This window comes from Ranitomeya variabilis, chromosome 1 (genome assembly GCF_051348905.1).
Source record: "Ranitomeya variabilis isolate aRanVar5 chromosome 1, aRanVar5.hap1, whole genome shotgun sequence".
Taxonomy (NCBI): Eukaryota; Metazoa; Chordata; class Amphibia; order Anura; family Dendrobatidae; genus Ranitomeya; species Ranitomeya variabilis.
The window spans coordinates 1,137,296,718-1,137,317,870 of NC_135232.1; the positions used below are offsets into that span (position 1 = coordinate 1,137,296,718).

Genomic DNA, 21,153 nt, shown 5'->3' on the forward strand with positions numbered 1-21,153 from the left:
TGGCAAATTCCCCACTGGCGCCCTGTGCTCTTCACAGATGAAAGCAGGTTCACACAGAGCTCATGTGACAGACGTGACAGAGTCTGGAGACGCCGTGGAGAGCAATCTGCTGACTGCAACATCCTTCAGCATGACCGGTTTGGCAGTGGGTCAGTAATGGTGTGGGGTGGTATTTCTTTGGAGGGCCGCACAGCCCTCCATGTGCTCGCTAGAGGTAGCCTGACTGCCATTAGGTACCGAGATGAGATCCTCAGACCCCTTGTGAGACCATATGCTGGTACGGTTGGCCCTGGGTTCCTCCTAATGCAGGACAATGCCAGATCTCATGTGGCTGGAGTGTGTCAGCAGTTCCTGCAAGATGAAGGCATTGAATCTATGGACTGGCCCGCCCGTTCCCTGGACCTGAATCCGATTGAACACATCTAGGACATCATGTCTCATTCCATCCACCAACGTCACGTTGCACCACAGACTGTCCAGGAGTTGGCGGATGCTTTAGTCCAAGTCTGGGAGGAGATACCTCAGGAGACCATCCGCCGCCTCATCAGGAGCATGCCCAGGCATTGTAGGGAGGTCATACAGGCACGTGGAGGCCACACACACTACTGAGCATCTTTTCCTTGTCATGAGGCATTTCCACTGAAGTTGGATCAGCCTGTAATTTAATTTTCCACTTTGATTTTGAGTATCATTCCAACTCCAGACCTCCATGGGATATTAATTTTGATTTACATTGATAATTGTTATGTTTTATTGTTCTGAACACATTCCACTATGCAATGAATAAAAAATTCTGAGATATCTAGGATGTGGGATTTTAGTGTTCCCTTTATTTTTTTGAGCAGTGTATATATATTTTTCAATTATTTAATATGCCCCTTTTTTTTAAATGAACTTTACTTGGATTCATTTTTTTTTGTTTTGTTTTCTTAATAGAGCATTTTGGTAGCGGGTTTGGTCATCCAGATTTTATAGCCTAATTCATCATTTGTGGCTTTTCAAAATATCACAAAAAAGAAATTCCCATAACTGTTCTCCATTACAATAGTGGAGCACGACATCTTTTTAATTTTTTTTGCTTAAGTGAAGATTAACATAATAGTAATGCTTATTACAATTGTAGACATGCATAAACATTTGTTTGTAGCAATGCAGTGCACAAATCAGGGCACAGTAAGTGGTGAGCAAGGAAAAGCTATTACCGTTTCCATAATAAAATGTTCTAATCTGTAAATGAAAAATATGAAAAACACATATATGGTGTTCAGGAAGGTAAGAGTGTGAGGAAGAATTGAGCATGAGTTTCGCCATGCCAAAAAGGCTTCCCCAGGGGCAAGAGACTATTTTGCATACTAAGAGGCATCCTTAGGGGTAAGAGATTCATATTCATACTAAGAGGTTTCCTCAGGGATAAAAGATTATTTTGTATACTAAGATGCTTCCTCAGGGATCAGAGATTACTATGCATTCTAAGAGGCTTCCTCAGAGGTAAGAGATTATTAAGCATACTACGAATTCTAAGAGGCTTCCTCAGGGGTAAGATAATATTACACATACTAAAAGGCTTCCTCTAGGGTAAAAGATTATTACACATACTAAGAGGCTTCCTCAGGGGTAAGATACTGTTTTGCATACTAAGAGGCTTCCTCAGGGGTAAGATATTATTACAGATACTAAGACACTTCCTCAGGGGTAAGAGATTATTACACATACTAAGAGGCTTCCTCTAGAGTAAAACATTATTACACATACTAAGAGGCTTCCTCAGGGGATAAGAGATTATTACACATACTAAGAGCTTCCTCAGGGGTAAGAGATTGTTTTGCATACTAATAGGCTTCCTCTAGGGTAAAAGATTATTACAGATACTAAGAGACTTCCTCCGGGGTAAGATATTATTTTGCATACTAAGAGGCTTTCTCTAGGGTAAAAGATTATTACAGATACTAAGAGACTTCCTCAGGGGTAAGATACTGTTTTGCATACTAAGAGGCTTCCTCAGGGGTAAGATATTATTACAGATACTAAGAGGCTTCCTCAGGGGTAAGAGATTATTACACATACTAAGAGGCTTCCTCTAGGGTAAAAGATTATTACACATACTAAGAGGCTTCCTCAGGGGTAAGAGATTATTACACATACTAAGAGGCTTCCTCAGGGGTAAGAGATTATTACACATACTAACAGGCTTCCTCAGGGGTAAGAGATTGTTTTGCATACTAATAGGCTTCCTCTAGGGTAAAAGATTATTACAGATACTAAGAGACTTCCTCCGGGGTAAGATATTATTTTGCATACTAAGAGGCTTTCTCTAGGGTAAAAGATTATTACAGATACTAAGAGACTTCCTCAGGGGTAAGATACTGTTTTGCATACTAAGAGGCTTCCTCAGGGGTAAGATATTATTACAGATACTAAGAGACTTCCTCAGGGGTAAGAGATTATTACACATACTAAGAGGCTTCCTCAGGGGTAAGAGATTATTACACATACTAAGAGGCTTCCTCAGGGGTAAGATATTGTTTTGCATACTAAGAGGCTTCCTCAGGGGTAAGATATTGTTTTGCATACTAAGAGGCTTCCTCAGGGGTAAGAGATTATTACACATACTAATAGGCTTCCTCTAGGGTAAAAGATTATTACAGATACTAAGAGGCTTCCTCTAGGGTAAGAGATTATTTTGCATACTAAGAGGCTTCCTCGGGGGTAAGATATTGTTTTGCATACTAAGAGGCTTCCTCGGGGGTAAGAGATTATTTTGCATACTAAGAGGCTTCCTCTAGGGTAAAAGATTATTACAGATACTAAGAGACTTCCTCAGGGGTACTTTATTATGGAACTAGTAATAGCTTTTTCTTGTTTACTACTTACTAGTGCAATGAACCATTGCAAAATTGTTGGGCAGCGTCAGAAACTCTATGACTTTCAGAAGTCTTCAATTTATGGTTCAGCCACCAGTTCTTTCGCCATCTGCTCCATCTCTTCAGTCTCCGAGAGGGAATATCCAGAGACCTCAATCACCTTCTGCTTTAAGGAATCGGTGATTGGGCTGCCCTCATTTTCCTGTTCCGCCAATGTTACCTGAGGGGACAAGAGGGGAAAAATCGTTTAAAAAGAGGCCTGCAGCAGCTGTAGGAGAGGGGGTTAGTGCTGCTGCAGCTGGTGAGAGTGGGTAGTGAGTGGGGCGTGGTGCAGGCGAGAGGGGATCTACTAAGGTTCTGGATTCCATCTACTGAAGCTCAAAATGATGTACGTAATAATAAATAACAGGTTAAATCCTTATTAATCTGACATATTGCTATATTTGGCCAGGAAATTAATGAAGTCCTTAGGCTACGTTCACATTAGCGGCGCCCGCCGCAGCGGCGGGCGCCGCAGCGGCGCCGCATGCATCATGCGCCCCTATATTTAACATGGGGGCGCATGGACATGCGGTGCACTTGCTTTTTGCGCCGCATGCGTCCCTGCGGCGCCCGCGTCGGGTCGCGGAGGACGCAGCAAGTTGCATTTTTGCTGCGTCCAAAATCAATGAAAAAAAGGACGCATGCGGCGCAAAAAGCTGCGTTGTGCATGTGTTCACATTTGCGCTGTGCGTTGCGGCGGCGACGCTGCGGCGCACACCGCAAATGTGAACGTAGCCTTAGTCCCTAATATCTCAGCAAAATAACACGCAAACATATAGGTCTATAATATGTTGAAAAAATACTACAAAAGTAAGACGCCTTCAAAAATAGAAATGTTAATAGTTTATTTTTATTAATTAATAAAATACAAAGTGAACAAAAGAGAAATGCAAATCTCATCAATTGCAGGTAAAGTGGACACTTACCGCTGATCGCTCCCGTAGGGGGGCACGTAGTGATGAGCCTATTGTCTACGGACCCTTCTAACAAGTAAAAATGAAGGACGGCACAATCTGACCTTCAAAGTGCAAAACTTCAGAAAAGACGGTATTAATAAAAGCCTTTCTGTAAAGCGCTGCACAATGTAACGATGCCGCTGCTGCGCTATTGTTCGGCTCTCGGGGTGTTCTTGTTTAAGGATTCGGCAATTATAGAAAGAACAAAACCTAAAATTCCCGTCTCTGTAACTATAAATAGTGCACGCCGCTGATCGTGAGGAAGAAACTGACTTCGCGGGAGTTTGGGATCATTTTGCTATGTATTTTTGGACTGCTGTTGTTTTCACCCTACCCCCGTCCGTCTTCTTTTTCTCCTACGCACACCCACGGTTCACTTACAAAAGTTTTAGAAAGTTTAAAGCTCCCAACACTTGTAGTATATGATCATAAACTGAGTTCTGTTAGAATATCTATCTTTGCATACCCTATTATGGGATTCTTAATAAATGGGGATGTCCGGGCAAAGGTATTAGATAAGCCCCCAATATCTGATCAGTGGGGTCCCACGGCTGGCCTGATCAGCCATTATTGTCTCCGATGGCCACTAGGTGTGAACAGTTTGAGCAGAGAAGCTGAGTGCAGCCCCCTTAAAAGTGTAGCCTCCGCTGCCGCATACTACAGAACAGCTTCCGTAAAAAAGCCAGAGCTGTGCTACAATTTGCATGGGGCTGCGCTCAGCAGCTCTGCTCTGTTTACACCTGGTGACCAAATAGCTGACACTGGCTTCCTAGTTATGGAGTGCTATCAAACCATCGCTTGTAAAATGAGTTGGGTGCAAGGGTCCAGTCACAGGCAGAGGAGTCCGCAGGCTGGGTTCCTGGGTGGGCTCTCCTTTCCCCTTCACATCCAGTCTCCACACTTTACACAATGCTACATATTGCATCAGCTAGAGAAATCTCCGATAAGTTCGGGTTTAATCAGCTATAACATCATACAGCACAGACAATCAGGAGAAACTATCATAAACTGTATAAAAGCCAAGGCAGGGAATTCAGCAGCCATTTTTGGGTGAATCTGGATAGTGAGAGGACATCACAGCTCACAGCTTAGCCGTAGAGACCGGGAGATAAATCCAGAAAATACTGAAGACACTATAAGGCTGCACGTTTGCAGAATACTTACATTTATTTGCCGTATTCACATTGTCTTGACACATTTGGAAGATGGGTTTTACGGAATAAACATACAAATAGGAAAGTCTATTCTGAACCTTGTATTCCCTAGAACCCAAAATCCCAAAATCACTTCCTATATTAAGCTATAGTGTACAGAAGTAACATATAGCATTGGTATGTGATACCCAGAAAATAGATTCTCACTGTGCTGACTATCAATAATAAGACAACTGAGAAATCTAAAAAAAAAAAAAAAATCAGCCCCTCTGAAGCATGCCCCCCAAACATTCTGGTCCATGCATCCTGTCTCAATAGGGAAAAAAAGGCAATTCTGTCATTGTTCTCAGCTTGCAGCTTTCATTGACCTGGTAAAAAAATTATAAAATTAGTAAAAAAAAATTGTTAAGGGTATGTGCCCACGTTGCGGATTTTGCTGCATTTTCCATGTGTTTACAGTACCATGTAAACCTATGGAAAACAAAATCCGCAGTGCACATGCTGCGGAAAAAAACACGCGGAAACGTAGCGCTGTTTATTCAGAAGCATGTCACTTCTTTGTGCGGATTACGCAGCGGTTTACACCTGCTCCATTATAGGAATCCGCAGGTGGAATCTGCCAAAAAATTGCGGTAAATCCGCGGTAATTCCGCAGTGCGGATTACCTGCGGATTTACCAAAATCAGTCCGGAAAAATCTGCACCACTTTCCGCAATGTGGCCTTAGTATCACTGTTTTTTGAGATCCACAACATTTTCAAGGTTCTGTGTGAAGGCTTGTTTTAATTTTTTTACCCCATAATAAATAAATAAAGCATATAGCAATAAAGCATAAATGCGCATAGGCATGTATCATGTTACAGCGCAGGTGCCGCCGACGGCACGATTTTAATGAAGTTGAATTTTTTTGTAACCCCACAATAGTATACTGTATGTAGCATGTAAATTAGGGGGCAGGTCCCATACAGATAAATATGTAAAGCAGAGCACCACAAAGTCCCGCCCACAGCCCCACCCCAGTCCGCTCACAGGCCGCCCCCGAAGCACGAGAATCTCATTAATTGAAAACTACAAATAAAGATTAAAAAAGAAACCACAAGAAGGATTTCATCACCAGGGTTTCATCATCAGTATGACAGCACCAATCTGACACTGTCTGTAGTTACTTCATTGTGTTTTGGCTACTTTTTCTCTATGCACAGTAGATAATATGTCTACTTGATGCCATGAGCTCACAAAGGCTGCTTTGGGAAAAAATGGTGCCAGCCACTCTAGCAGATCTCAGAGAAACCCCAACCTTCACCCTTTAAGCCTTATACAAATATCAAGACTAACCATTGGGGCCCCTGGGTTGTGTCCATGGAGTAGCTGCTGGCTAGTATCAATCCTAAGGCTAGAGCAGTCAATCCAGTAATGTGAGGGACAGTCTGAGGAATAGCCGGGGTCACATACCAGGTGGTTAATTGAAGCAAAATTAGACTATCTGACATAGTTAGGCCTAAGGATGGCAGCATATTGTCTTAATGATGTGACTAGTGATGAGCGACTGTGCTCGTTACTCGGGTGTTATCCGAATATTTTGGGCGTGCTCGCAGATTATGTTTTTGTCTCCACAGCTGCATGATTTGCGGCTGTTAGACAACCTGAACACATGTGGGCGTTGCCTGTTTGTTAGGGAATCCCCACATGTGTTCAGGCTGTCTAGCAGCTGCAAATCATGCAACTGTGGAGACAAAAACATTATCTACGAGCACGCCCAAGATACTCGGAGAACACCCGAGCATGCTCGGAAAACCCGAGTAACGAGCACATTCACTCGTCACTAGATGTGACTAATATATTTGAATCACTGATGACTTGCAGAAAATATTTTTGAAACCAAGGTACCAGAATCGAGCATAGGTGTAGAAATCCGAGGACTGGGCCTGGTCTTATAGCAGCGCGTACGGTATGTGGCCGGAGACAAGGAGAAGGACATCAGCAGTCTTCAGGCCTCAGGATTCGATCAGGCAGTCCTTAGCTCTTCTGTTGGCGCCTCTGTCCGCTGAGACACAGCAGATTCTGTGGCTGTCAGGGTGCTGATTACCTTTTTCCTTTTGCCCATTCTTTTCGGACAGCAGGTGTTTTCCATTTTCTGTCCCGCCTGTCCTGTCACACTGCAGGTGCTTCTAGTTAAACCTCCCCCCGCTTGTGAAAGTTTTCTTATGGACGTTCAGACATTCTGTTCTTGTTAAATCCAGTCAGGGAAATTCCAGCGAAGGGTTTTCGCTTTACTGTTTCTGTAAATTACTCTGCACCTATCTTCTGTGGTTTACTAGGAACTAGGTGGTTCATTATCTGACAGGGCTTACTGTCAGATACTTTATTCTGTACTTTGTGGTTTATTCACTTTGGGATCTTTCCTTTCTCAGCACACTTTCCCTTTTGTAGGTAATTCACACTCTGCTTTGCCCTCCGGTTCTTTAGGAGGAATGCGGAGCAACTTGACGGCCTTTTAGGTAGTGAAGATCTGAGTTGCCATCTTCTACTCTCTGGTTAGGGCTATCTCTGATCATGCAGGAACCACTTGGTACTGCGGGGTCAGGATTTCTAGTCTGTACAGGAACCCGGAAGGTTCACTTGCAGATTTTAGTATAATGATGGCAGCATTATAATCATGGTGGCTATGAGGCTCATTATTTTAGATGCCCATTAGCGCCACTGCAATCACAGAATGCCAATGGGTTGCTATCACAGCTAGGGGTCTGCTGAAGACCTCCATGCCTGCCATCAAAAAGCTCCGATGAAAGCCGGTCTGTATATTGATATTGCAGTATATAGTAGAAGCAAACAGGCGATACCAGAAGGAAAGGGTTAATAAATTTGGAGCAATTTTTTGCCTAAATTCAGGCGTCTTGTGACAATATTGATGCATGTCCCCCAATGTGTGCCAATAAGATAAATACAGCTGTGACCTGGACTCTGCGCCATCGTCCTGCGCATCCTTCTCCGATCAGCACCCTGGACAGCAGCTCCGGCAGTTCTGCCTCAACATGGGAAAGTGTCAGGAGAAATAATCCAGGAATACTTGGACGATGGGCCGACGATGCGTCACACCTGAAAATGGGAAGAATCCGACATCAACGTGACATTTCTAGGTCCTGTGACAAATATGGTGGCGCAGTATTTATAGAGCAGATACAATAAGAAGAGGCGTGAGGAGGCTTCTTCTTTGAAGAGCATTTTTCAGAAAAAAATGCTCCAAAAATGTATTTTTGTGAAATTTTTGAAATGTTTTCTTGTTTGACTATGTTTGCTGAATTTGTTTTCATTTTATTGTTTTAATTCTTCAATATGATGAGGTGTCCCGAGCAGCTTTTGGAATAAATCATAGTTTGGGTCAAGGACAAAGAGCATCTTTGACCTGTACAATGAGACAAGATGGATAGCTGCTATGATGTCTACCATACGCGGCACACACAGACATCTGGGACTACTACTCTTTTCATGTGGAACATGTTCAGATTCAGCATGGAGGAACTTGCAGTATTGCAGTACTGAGCAGTGCAGAGGTGCATCCAGCTCTGGAGTGAGAAAAACACTTCCTAGACAGCAGCATCATCCGTCTCTGTGTTTCTCTTTCCCATTCTACTTCTTCACCCTCATCCCATTATTCGCTTCATAAATTTCAACAGGCAGCTGTAATCTGATCTCTCAGTTAGCCAGCAGTCTGTCTTTTCCTAAGCAAGATGAGTTTTAGCAGCTTTTCCTGAGTGATTCATGGGTTCAAGGGGGTGAAGAAATAGCCTATAAGTGAAGAAAGTTTTTTATATTCACTTGTACTGTGACCGCTGGCTATGGCGAGTCTGATTTCGATGTACTCTGTCGGAGATGTGGATGTCATTTGTTTCCATATGTGGCCACCCGGTGGTTGTGATGTGAATTACAGCCTGTTAAGGGTTTCGCTAGCGAGTCAAGAGATGTCAAGCTGAATTTGCAGCCTGAGAGGAGCAAATTAAGATAATAATTTGGTGCTAGTAAAAAAAAAGGCAAAAGAAACCACCAAAAAATTAACAAAAATGACACAAGTTCAATAAGGGATTGGGACCATAGTGTGAACAGAGGTTTACCCGTAGCGACATGTTGTAATGAACACAGCAGCTGATCGGAGCAGAAAGGAATAGAAAGAAAGATTTCATGATGTTGTGATTTTACTACACAGGCAGTGAAAAGGGGACTTTCTTAGAAGAAAGAGGGTGAAAAAAAGAAAAGAAAAACATCTTCCTGGGTGATGATTCCATAAGGGTGGAACGGTGAAGAAGGTAGAGCAGAAATTGAGGGCAGGGACACTACCTCTTACATCCCACTGTGGTGGCCCTAGGGTACTAATATGTAGACGATCACCAGGGATCCCGGCCGCTTTCTGCTGCGTCTCATCACTTAGGCTAGTTTCACACTAGCGTTAACTGCAATACGTCGCAAATGCGTCGTTTTGCCGAAAATACGCATCCAGCAAAAGTTCTTGCTGGATACGTTTTTTCGTCATAGACTAACATTAGCGACGCATTTGCGACGCATTTGCGACGCATTGCCAAATGTCGCGTCCGTTTTGCGACGCTTGGGCGTGTGGTAGCGGACCGTCGGGAGAAAAAAACGTTTTTTGCTCCCGACGGTCCACTTTTTCCGACCGCGCATGCGCGGCCGGAACTCCGCCCCCACCTCCCCGCACCTCACAATGGGGCAGCGGATGCGTGGGAAAAATGCATCCGCTGCCCCCGTTGTGCGGCGGAGACCACCCTAGCGTCGGGAACGTCGGCCCGACGCACAGCGACGGGTTGTTCCCGACGCTAGTGTGAAACTAGCCTTACGGAACTGAATCCCGCTCTGCTCTCACCGCTGCACGCATTGTCTGCCTCGTTTCCGGGGACTCATTTATTATCAAGTTCTTCCACCTGTGCGATAAAGAACATGAATATGGAGACCTCCACAATCCTTGCCCATAGGCCAGTTTGGGGATGTTTCCCAGAATTCCCAAGTTGCGGGGCCATGTTTCCCAAGTCGCCCAGGTTTCTTGCACCTGCGCAGACCCTGCCGTTGCCTCCTTTCTCTTAAGTCCACATTGACTTCTAGAATCTATAGATATTGTGACAACCCAAGGGGGACATCTTCTGAGTTGATGAAAAAGGTTATTCAATGCCGTGCAAATGAGCAAATGGAATTCTGGGACACTGAGTAATCACATGACATACTTGGTAACTGATGGCGAGATATGGTGTGTGGGGTATCATTCTGTCTATGTTCATTTTGTACTGATTTTAGGAGTGTTGTCTTGTTCCTCTGTATCATTCTGTGCATTCCCCGTCTTGTCTCCAGTCTTAATTACCTTACAATAGGTCCGATAATTGAATTAGCTCCGTTACCATCTGCAGCCTGAATGTGCCCATGCCTCTTGATGAACCTGTTCTGACGTTTCCTGACTGTCCATTCATGACCCCTCTGCTCTCCAAATGCTGCAAATCACCTCCCTATAGTGCCTTGATCTCTGATGCACCGATCCCAGGTCTGGGGGCCTGAAAATCATCCAACCCGTCTTCTTGTGCCTGGATATAAGGAGGGGGCCTGAGGAAGACATAGAGACGAGTAAGATAGAATTTGTGGGATGCTGTTGCTAAGGCCAGCACCTCAGATAAACCCTGATTGCCCTGGAAATTACTGCTGGAGAAGCCCTATACGGAGAAGTATCTGGAGCCGCAGAGGATTTGACTCATCTCCCGGGGCACTTATGCCGTTACCGCACTGTATCCGTGTTCCTGGACTATCTTATCCTCAGTATGGTGGATTGTTTTATGGACTTTTCAGTTTGCATGTAATAAAGGTTCTTGAGACTGTTCACTCATCTCTCGCTCTGTTGATAGTGCAGCGCCCCAGAGTCCTGGTCGTTGCAGTACTGACGCTCCGCCGCTAAGGGGAGTGATGGTACGTCTGATGGCACTTAAGGAGCTCACCTGACCAGGTATCACAGTCATAATTTACACTTCACATTCTGGCCACCAGGGGGAGCAAAGGGTTCTATGTATTAGGCCACTCCTCACAATCTGGTAAAACTGGGGGTTGGATAGGAAGTTAGTCAGAAGCTGACTGGGTTGGATCCAGGCAACATCCTGTGGCAGAGGGTGTTGCGGGGGAAGATTCAGGGGGGTCTCTGTCAGGGGTGGGATCCTGACAGAGGCCTAGCGAACAGAACAGAACGTTACGGAGCCGCGCCTGCACCCGAATGCGGTGGCATCCTAAGAAAGGACAAGAAGCGAGGTTTATTGTGGAGAAGTGAGAAACGAGATTGCAGCAAAAAGGAGATAAAGCCAGTAGGAGTCGTGCCGTAAGATCGAGGCAACATCCTACTGAGGCGCGTAGCCGGTGGCCGGAACGCCGAGGAAGTATTAGGCTCCAAGCAATACTTCAAACAGAGGCAGGACAGATAATTTTAGGTTGGCTGTCTCACCTAAATCACCTAAGCAGACATAGGGGGCAATTGTGGGAGAGGGGCGACACTAGGGTCCCGGAAGAACTCCAGGCCTACCCCGTCATACGGGTGCGTCCTATCCATATCATCTGGGGGACGGAGAAGAACATCAGAACAGATACAAGTTGTGAGAAAGAAGAACGTCAGAAACAGACATAACAGTGGTGAGGACTATCCTGTGGTACTCAGCAGGGAGGTACTACAACACACAGGCGCTAGAAGGTAGGCACTGATTTCCACCTGCAAAGGAAACTCTGGATGCGCCTTTGGACCGGCCGGTCTCAGACAGCCCTGTTAGCAGTACTCTGGATTGAGGATCCTGAAGCCTTCAGTAAAGAGGTAAAGAGACTGCAACCCTGTGTCCTCATTATTCATTGCGACCTGCACCACGCACCATCATCACACCTTTCATTGGATGCCCCTTAGCAGGGTCACGGACCGGGTCTAGCCACCGTGACGACCCCAGAACTGAGACAGAGAGGCCCGGTACCGAGTACCCCACGGCCCTGCGTCTGGGGGCGCTCCAACTTGGCGTCACGAACAGGATCTACTTAAGCCTGAAGAATCAGGTCATGTGTGCTTTGGAACTGTGACTGAATTGTGCTTGAACTGTGATTTATTGCAAAGACTGTGAATTGCCACTTGCCGCCAAACGTTCCCGCCAAAACCGCTGCCATTGCAGCGCCACGGGGAGTGCAAAGGAAGAAGAAGGGCGTGCCATGGGAGGAGACTATCAAAATGGCGCCAAAAGTGGCGACCGCCCCCTCCGACTACTGATGCGAGATGACGACCTGCCCAGAAGCAGAGGAGAACCGCCCCCTGATTTGCAACGGCGGGAACGAGAGGAAGAAGTTACGCCCTCAGAAAATGGAGGAGCAACGTGCATGTGCCGCCGAAGATCCCGGAGCAGGGATGGCGACCAGCGAGTCCCAGAGCGACGGCGAAGTGATCCCGGCCTGTCCTCGTCCACCGGAGACGGACCCGAACCCACCGCAGCTGGAGGATCCGGACCTCTCGGAGCTACAGGCGGCGGAGCCGAGCCAGCCTATCCCGAACATGGAGCCAGCCGATGCGAAGCAATGGAAGTCGGAGCTGTGCCAGAAGGCCGCCCTGGAGGAACCGCGGTCCGGGCTGCAGCCGATTCCAGTGTCCTCGTCAACGGAACAGATCGACATCGGTGGAATCACATCAGACGCAGGTATGGAAAGCGTCCCTGCTCCCCCAACCGATCCTGCTCCCGCGACCGCTCCCCAGCCCGACAATAACCGAGTTTTCACCGCTGAGCTGGTAGTGCTAACCCCAGGTACCATGGAGAAGCTGGTGCCTCCGTTACCAACAACAATGGGGAAACCGCTAGATGTGAGCTCAGAGGGGGTGATCTTCCAGTGGGACACCCCACGGATCGGGCCGGATGGGGCCAGGCAGGAGGGCCTCAGCATTGCTGTGCTCACCTGGGAACAGTAAAAGCAATGCTTAATTCTACAATGGCAAAACCAAAAAGAGACAGAACCAAATGACCCACCAAAAGTACAAAGACCAAAGACTGAACACAACAGGAGGAACTCGGTAAGGCAGGGGACTGTACTAGCCTTTCACCCGAAGCGGGGTTGGGGCTCTATACAAGAACCGGGACTGCCGACTGAAATCTTCTTTACCAGCTACAACGTGAAAACCCCGTCCCGCAATAGATGTGGCAATCAGCTACCATGTAAAGGGGACCAGGTGACCTACACTCGCCACCGGAGTGTGCAGGGGTGGTGCGCTCGAGACGTCCAACGATGCGAGCCGGCAGTAGCGCCACCTGTTGTCCCGACTACGACTAACCCGGATTTGACCAACGCCATTACTGTCGCCACGGTGTGTATTATCGTCGCTACTGAACTTGCAACCACAGCTGACATTCGAATCCAGGCACCGGGTGATCTGACTGCGCCTGGGAGACCAACCAATGATACCGATCCTGCATCCGCCGAAGACAGAGGACCGCGGCCTTACCGGCCGGAGAGTGTCCGTCACCAGCTGATGCAGTGTAACCTCCTGTAAAGATAAACCTCGGAACCACAAGTATGTAAATAGTTAACTGTTAGTTTTCCTGCTTTTTTGCTGCTAATACCCGACCTGGGTTATTCTTAAAGGGATCCCTTCGTTTACCCGCTATCCCTATTGCTTTTTATTTTTGCTTTTGTTTTCATTTTTGCTTTTGTTCAGCAATGTTACAAAGACTGCCGAATCATGGACGGTGAATGGTTCACAAACTGTATTGTAAATAGTTCGCACCTTCTTAAAGGTGCCCTTTACTGGTTTTACAAGAAGGAGAGCTTTGTGAAGAGACTGTTCCTGAATACAGCATGGAAGCTCTTGCCATAACTGGACTTGCAGATAGAGAGAGTCTGCATTACCTCAAAGAGACTTGGTTCCCTCTTAAAGGGAACGTTCACTAGTTGCACTTAAAGTATAATGTCTTAAAAGAAAGTAGATGGTAATAATGTTTTACATAGGAGCAATATGTAGTTAGCTAGATAGTTATAGAGAATGTTTAATAATGTTTCTAGAGAAAGACGACAGGAAAGAGTTGAAAGCTGAGTTTCAGTAAAGTGAATGTAGCGCCCCCACTGCCGCAGGGCCGAGGGGTACCCGGTACCGGGCCTCTGAGTCTCTGTCCTGGGGTTGTCACGGTGGCTAGACCCAGTCCGTGACCCTGCTGAGGGGCGCCCAATGAAAGGTGTGGGTGGTGATGATGTTATGGTGCGGTGCAGGTCGCAGTAAATAACGAGGACACCAGGTTGCAGTCTCTTTACCTCTTTACTGAAGGCTTCAGGATCCTCAGTCCGGAATACGGTTAACCGGGCTGCGCAAGTCCGGCCGGTCCAATGGCACCTCCAGAGTTCCCTTTGCAGGTGGAAATCTGTGCCTACCTTCTAGCGCTTGTGTGTTGTGGTCCTCCCCTGCTGTGCTTACGGGATAGTCCCCACAACTGTTGTGTCTGTTTCTGAAGTTCCCTCACAACTCGATTATGATGTTCTTCTTCGTCCCCCAGATGATATGGCTAGGACGCACCCGTATGACGGGTAGGCTCGGAGCTCTTCCTGGACCCTAGTGTTGCCCCTCTCCTGTTGTTGCCCCCTATGTCTTCTTAAGTGATTTGGGTGAGACAGCCCGCCTATAACTGACTTTCCTGCCGTAGGTTTGAAGTTAGGCCTGGAGCTCTATACTTCCTCGGCGTTCCGGCCACCGGCTGCACGCCTCAGTAGGATGTTGCCTCGTCTTACAGCACAACTCCTACCGGTGTTTCTCCTTGTTGCGTTGATCTTGTTTCTCACTCAGCACAATAAACCTCGCTTCTTGTCCTTTCTTAGGGTACCGCCGCGATCAGGTGCAGGCGCGGTCCCGTAACGTTCTCTCTGTTCGCTAGGCCTCTGTCAGGATCCCACCCCTGACAGGGACCCCCCTGAATCTTCCCCTGCAACACCCTCTGCCACAGGATGTTGCCTGGTTCCAACCCAGTCAGCTTCTCTCTAACTTCCTATCCAACCCCCAGTTTTACCAGACTGTGAGGAGTGGCCTAATACATAGCACCCTTAGCTCCCCCTGGAGGCCAGACTGTGAAGTGTATTGGTGTCTGTGATACCTGGTCAGGTGAACTCCTTCAGTGCCATCAGACGTACCATAGCCCCCCTTAGCGGCGGAGCATCAGTACTGCAACGACCAGGACTCTGGGCGCTGCACTCCCCCCGGTTAAATCCAGTACTCCTGGACTGGGAAGAAAACAACAATACATGTCAGCAAAAAGACATACAATTTTGAAATGCAGTAACAATAAGCAAATTTGAACAGAGCTTCCCTTTATGGGAGGTAAGGACACTTGAACGTTACAAACATGGTTAATTACTTTAAATAACATACTATAAATAACTTCTCTTACCCAACCGGGTATTCTACTAAGTGCAAGTTTCTGAACAATAATTTAACATTGCCTTTAAGGACGTACACACTGAATCCACTAAAGACCTTCTTATAAAACACTATAAGGCTAATCAACTTTTCCTTCATTTTCCATCCTTACATCTGCAGGACCGCCTGTCTATCTGCCCCAGGCCTACTGCCTCTCGTTCTGTTGCAGCACCGCCCCTTTCCGCCCGGGCCTTCTGCCTTTCTGCTACTATACACAGTATAGAACGTATCATCCATCTCTCAGTTCAGGATCACCGAGCCATCTCTGTATGGCTCCTAGGAGGACTCACCGACTAACCCCGTACGGGTTCACTTCCTGTCCTCATTCTCTAACACATTATTAAACATTCCTTACAATTAACTAGCTAACTACATATAACTGCTACATGTCAGCATTATTACTTCTTCTGTTAAAGTATCATCATTCTCTAAGTGCTATCGATGAACGTCCCCTTTAAGAAGGGACCAAGTGTCTATGAGGTAGTGCAACTTCTCAAGCTGCAAGTCCGTATGCAGTAAGGACTCCGGTGCTGTTTCCAGGAACAGTTTCTTCGCAAAGAGTCCTTTCTTTTGTAAAACCAGTAGAGGGCACCTTTAAGAAAGTGCAAACTATTTACAATGAGTTTGTAATCATGCAGTGTTCATGATCCAGCAGTTCTTTCAACAATGATAAACGAGAGACAAAAATAAAAACAAAAAGGCAAAAATAGGGATTCCGGGTAAACAAAGGGATCCCTTTAAGAGTTAACCCTAGTCGGGTTGTAGCAGCAGAGAAACACATAAAAGTGCGAACAGTTAACTATATACAAGTGATGAAGCATTCTTGCTTACTCAGTTTCTGGCTGCCCCCACCGAGGCTTTACCTGGCAGGTGGCCCTCTGCGGCCCAGGCAGGCCGGACTCCAAGTCTACTCCCGATGCCAGGTGTACCCCATGGGTTTGGGTCTTCTGCACGACCAGGTCGTGCGCTGCGATGAGTGTCTGCGTAGCTTGAGTATGGGCATTTGCTGCAGCAGAGGTAGCGGCTGCTGCAAGATCAGTCACTGGAACGGGGTCAGCAGCTGTGGCACTAGCAGTCACTGGAGTGGTGTCGGTCGTCAGGGCAGGGTCGTCCTTCATACCTGCTTCAGATGCGGTCCCTCCGGTGCCGGTCTGCTCTGCCTCCGCTGGGGTCTGGAATGCTGGCTGCAGGGCCTCGTGCTGCGACGTTGTCATTTCTCCTTGCAGCACCTTGCTTTCCAGCTTCGGAGCGCTGTAACTTCTTTCTTGCTCCGGACCAGACGAGGCCGCCGACAGACGTCTGATGAGGCTCCTGATGAAGGTCTTCTTCCACCCAGCCTCAGTGCTCAGCTGCGTCCGCCGGAGTTGGCCGCCGAGCTAATCCACTCCGGCCTGCAGGAAGTCAGTATCAGCGGGTGAGGCCTGGTCACGGTGTCCCTCCGGGTAGCTGGGGGAGTCCTCTGCTCCGACCCCACGCTCCGGTTCTGGGCAGCTCGCCATGGCATCCTCCATGTGGTCCGCTCCTTCTTCCTCGTGCTTTTCCCGCTCTCTCCTTCATGGGCGGTTCCGTATTCGTTGTCTCCGCCCTCCATTGAGGATTAGGAGGCGGATCTCGGCTGCTGACGGACATGTCCTCACGGTGCAGAAATATTTAGAATGGGCGGCCATTGTCTTTCGCGCTCTTCAGCTGGTCCACGCCTACTCCACGCCCCTCTTCTCCTCCTGCGCTCTCCTCAGCGCTGTAATGGCGGCGGTTTTTGGCGGTAACTGGCAATGCAGTCTTTACAATAAGTCACAGTCCAAGCACAATAAATCACAGTTCCAAGGCACATATGACCCGATTCTTCAGGCTTAAGTAGATCCTGTTCGTGACGCCAAGTTTGTAGCGCCCCCACTACCGCAGGGCCGAGGGGTACCCGGTACCGGGCCTCTGAGTCTCTGTCCTGGGGTTGTCACGGTGGCTAGACCCGGTCCGTGACCATGCTGAGGGGCGCCCAATGAAAGGTGTGGGTGGTGATGATGTTATGGTGCGGTGCAGGTCGCAGTAAATAACGAGGACACCAGGTTGCAGTCTCTTTACTTCTTTACTGAAGGCTTCAGGATCCTCAGTCCGGAATACGGTTAACCGGGCTGCGCAAGTCCGGCCGGTCCGATGGCACCTCCAGAGTTCCCTTTGCAGGTGGAAATCTGTGCCTACCTTCTAGCGCTTGTGTGTTGTGGTCCTCCCCTGCTGTGCTTACGGGATAGTCCCCACAACTGTTGTGTCTGTTTCTGAAGTTGCCTCACAACTCGATTATGATGTTCTTCTTCGTCCCCCAGATGATATGGCTAGGACGCACCCGTATGACGGGTAGGCTCGGAGCTCTTCCTGGACCCTAGTGTCGCCCCTCTCCTGTTGTTGCCCCCTATGTCTTCTTAGGTGATTTGGGTGAGACAGCCCGCCTATAAGTGACTGTCCTGCCGTAGGTTTGAAGTTAGGCCTGGAGCTCTATACTTCCTCGGCGTTCCGGCCACCGGCTGCGCGCCTCAGTAGGATGTTGCCTCGTCTTACAGCACGACTCCTACTGGTGTTTCTCCTTGTTGCGTTGATCTCGTTTCTCACTCAGCACAATAAACCTCGCTTCTTGTCCTTTCTTAGGGTACCGCCGCGATCAGGTGCAGGCGCGGTCCCGTAACATTCTCTCTGTTCGCTAGGCCTCTGTCAGGATCCCACCCCTGACAGGGACCCCCCTGAATCTTCCCCTGCAACACCCTCTGCCACAGGATGTTGCCTGGTTCCAACCCAGTCAGCTTCTCTCTAACTTCCTATCCAACCCCCAGTTTTACCAGACTGTGAGGAGTGGCCTAATACATAGCACCCTTAGCTCCCCCTGGAGGCCAGACTGTGAAGTGTATTGATGTCTGTGATACCTGGTCAGGTGAACTCCTTCAGTGCCATCAGACCTACCATAGCCCCCCTTAGCGGCGGAGCATCAGTACTGCAACGACCAGGACTCTGGGGCGCTGCATGAACCCGTAGGGGTTAGTGAAGTCCTCCTGAGAGCCATAGAGAGATGGCTCAGTGATCCTGTACTAAGAAAAGAGGCAGTAGGCCTGGGCAGATAGACAGGCGGTCCTGCATATGAAAAATCAGAGAGTAAAAGGAAAGTGTTGCACTTAGAAGAGAGAAATAAAGAAAAAGTTAATTTATATTTTAGAGTTTTATGGTAAGCCTTTAGTGGGTTCAGCTTATACGCCCTTAAAGGAAAAGTTAAATTATTGTTCAGAATTTGCACTTAGTAGAATACCCGGCTGGGTAATAGAAGTTATTTATAGTATGTTATTTAAAATATTTAACCATGTTTTGTTTGTAACGTTCAAGAGTCCTCACCTCCCATAAAGGGAAGCACTGTTATTATTACTTGTTCATTGCATTTCAAAATTTGTATGTCTTTTGCTGACATGTATTGTTGTTTTCTTCCCAGTCCGGGAGTACTGGATTTAACCAGGGGGGAGTGCAGCGCCCCAGAGTCCTGGTCATTGCAGTACTGATGCTCCGCCGGTAAGGGGGGTGATGGTACGTCTGATGGCACTTAAGGAGTTCACCTGAGCAGGTATCACAGTCACACTTTACACTTCACATTCTGGCCACCAGGGGGAGCAAAGGGTTCTATGTATTAGGCCACACCTCACAATCTGGTAAAACTGGGGGCTGGATAGGAAGTTAGTCAGAAGCTGACTGGGTTGGATCCAGGCAACATCCTGTGGCAGAGGGTGTTGCGGGGGAAGATTCAGGGGGGTCTCTGTCAGGGGTGGGATCCTGACAGTGACCTAGCGAACAGAACAGAACGTTACGGAGCCGCGCCTGCACTCAAATGCGGTGGTATCCTAAGAAAGGAAAAGAAGCGAGGCTTATTGTGGAGAAGTGAGAAACGAGATCGCAGCAAAAAGGAGATACAGCCAGTAGGAGTCGTGCTGTAAGATCGAGGCAACATCCTACTGAGGCGCGTAGCCGATGGCCGGAACGCCGAGGAAGTATTGGGCTCCAAGCATTACTTGAAACAGCGGCAGGACAGTTAATTTTAGGTTGGCTGTCTCACCTAAATCACCTAAGAAGATGCAGCGCCCCAGAGTCCTGGTCGTTGCAGTAATGTCGCTCTGCCACTAAGGGGAGTGATGTTACGTCTGACTGCACTAAAGGAGTTCACCTGACCAGGTAACACTCACACTACACTTCACTCTCCGGCCACCAGGGGGAGTGGTTCTATCTAATAGGCCACTCCTCACACTCTGGTAAAACTGGGGGTTGGACAGGAAGACAGGGAGAAGTAGCTGGGAAGAGCTAGAGAGAGGACCTGTCAGGGATGGGATCCTGGCAGACTCCTAAGAGAACAACGCAACAAGTGAGCAATGGGACTACAGCAAAGAGGCAATAGGACCAGAAGGAGTTGTGCTGTAGGATCGAGGCAACATCGTTCTGAGGCACAAAACAGTCGGTGGCCGGAACGCCGAGAAAGTAAGAGACTTTAAGCAATACTTCAAACCACGGCAGGACAGCCAATTATAGGTTGGCTGTCTCACACAAATCACCTAAGCAGACAACGGAGGCAGCTGCGGGAGAGGGGCGACTCTAGAGTCCAGGAAGAACTCCAGGCCTACCCCGTCATACGGGTGCATCCTAGCCATATCATCTGGGGGACGGAGAGAGAACGAGCATCAGAGACAGACAGAATCAGTTGTGAGGACTATCCCGGGGTGCTCAGCAGGGAAGGACTACAACACACACAGGCTCTAGAAGGTAGACGCTGATTCCCACCTGTTAAGGGGACTCCTGATGTGCCTTCGGACTGGCCGGTCTCCGACAGCCCGGTTAACAGTGCTCTGGATTGGACACCTGAAGCCTTCAGTAAAGAGGTAAAGAGACTGCAACCTGGTGTCCTCGTTATTGACTGCGACCGGCATTACACCGCACCATAACATCAGCACCATACCACCACCTTTCATTGTATGCCCCTCAGTAGGGTCACGGGCCGGGTCTAGCCACCGTGACAACCCCAGAGCAGAGACTCAGAGGCCCAGTACCGGGTACCCCTCGGCCCTGCGGCAATGGGGGCGCTACAAACTTGGCGTCACGAACAGGATCTACTTAAGCCTGAAGAATCGGGTCATGTGTGCCTTGGAACTGTGATTTATTGTGATTGGACTGTGACTTAACGCAAAGACTGTGTGTTGCCAATTGCCGCCAAGAGTTCCCGCCACGATTCGCCATTGCCGCGCACGGAGGTAGGAGCCTTAGCTTCGTGGGCGGAACCAGCCAAAAGAAGCGCGGAACGGGAAAGCGCGGTAAGGTGCCAATCCCGGAAGAGGAACTCCGACCTCCAGCAGGTTAGTGGGAGGAAGGGACAGCCATGTCCGAGTCGGGAGGAAAGGAGGTGGCAGCTGCAGCCGTGGACGCAGGGGCAGCTCCGGTCCCCGCAGCGGGCGAAGCCGCGGCCCTAATACCACCACTGGCAGCCCTGGAGCCCGCTGCCCCCATCAGCCAGTCGGACACTGCCGCTACCACAAAGGCCATAATGCCCTTCTCTATGCCATACCTGCCCGGAGCGGTCTGGCTTCCGCGATACTCCGGGGAGTCACATGCGTTTACTGACTTTAAAGAAGGGATCTGCAGCCTGCTCGAGTTCTATCCCCTGACAGAGCCTCAGAAGTTTCA

At 48.3% G+C, this 21,153-nt stretch overlaps 1 protein-coding gene across 2 annotated transcripts in view; it reads right to left on the bottom strand.

Annotated features, from left to right (window-relative positions):
• Positions 1-597: 597 nt before the first annotated feature.
• Positions 598-21,153, bottom strand: part of LOC143793083 (uncharacterized) — a 119,067-nt gene continuing 98,511 nt past the window's right edge. For both annotated transcript variants that reach the window (XR_013220047.1, XM_077279716.1), the window contains one exon: positions 598-3,081. Coding sequence is in view for 1 of the 2 variants with exons in the window: in XM_077279716.1 (XP_077135831.1) it covers positions 2,941-3,081 (141 nt within the window). In the remaining variant the exon portion in view is untranslated. The remainder of the gene's footprint in view (positions 3,082-21,153) is intronic.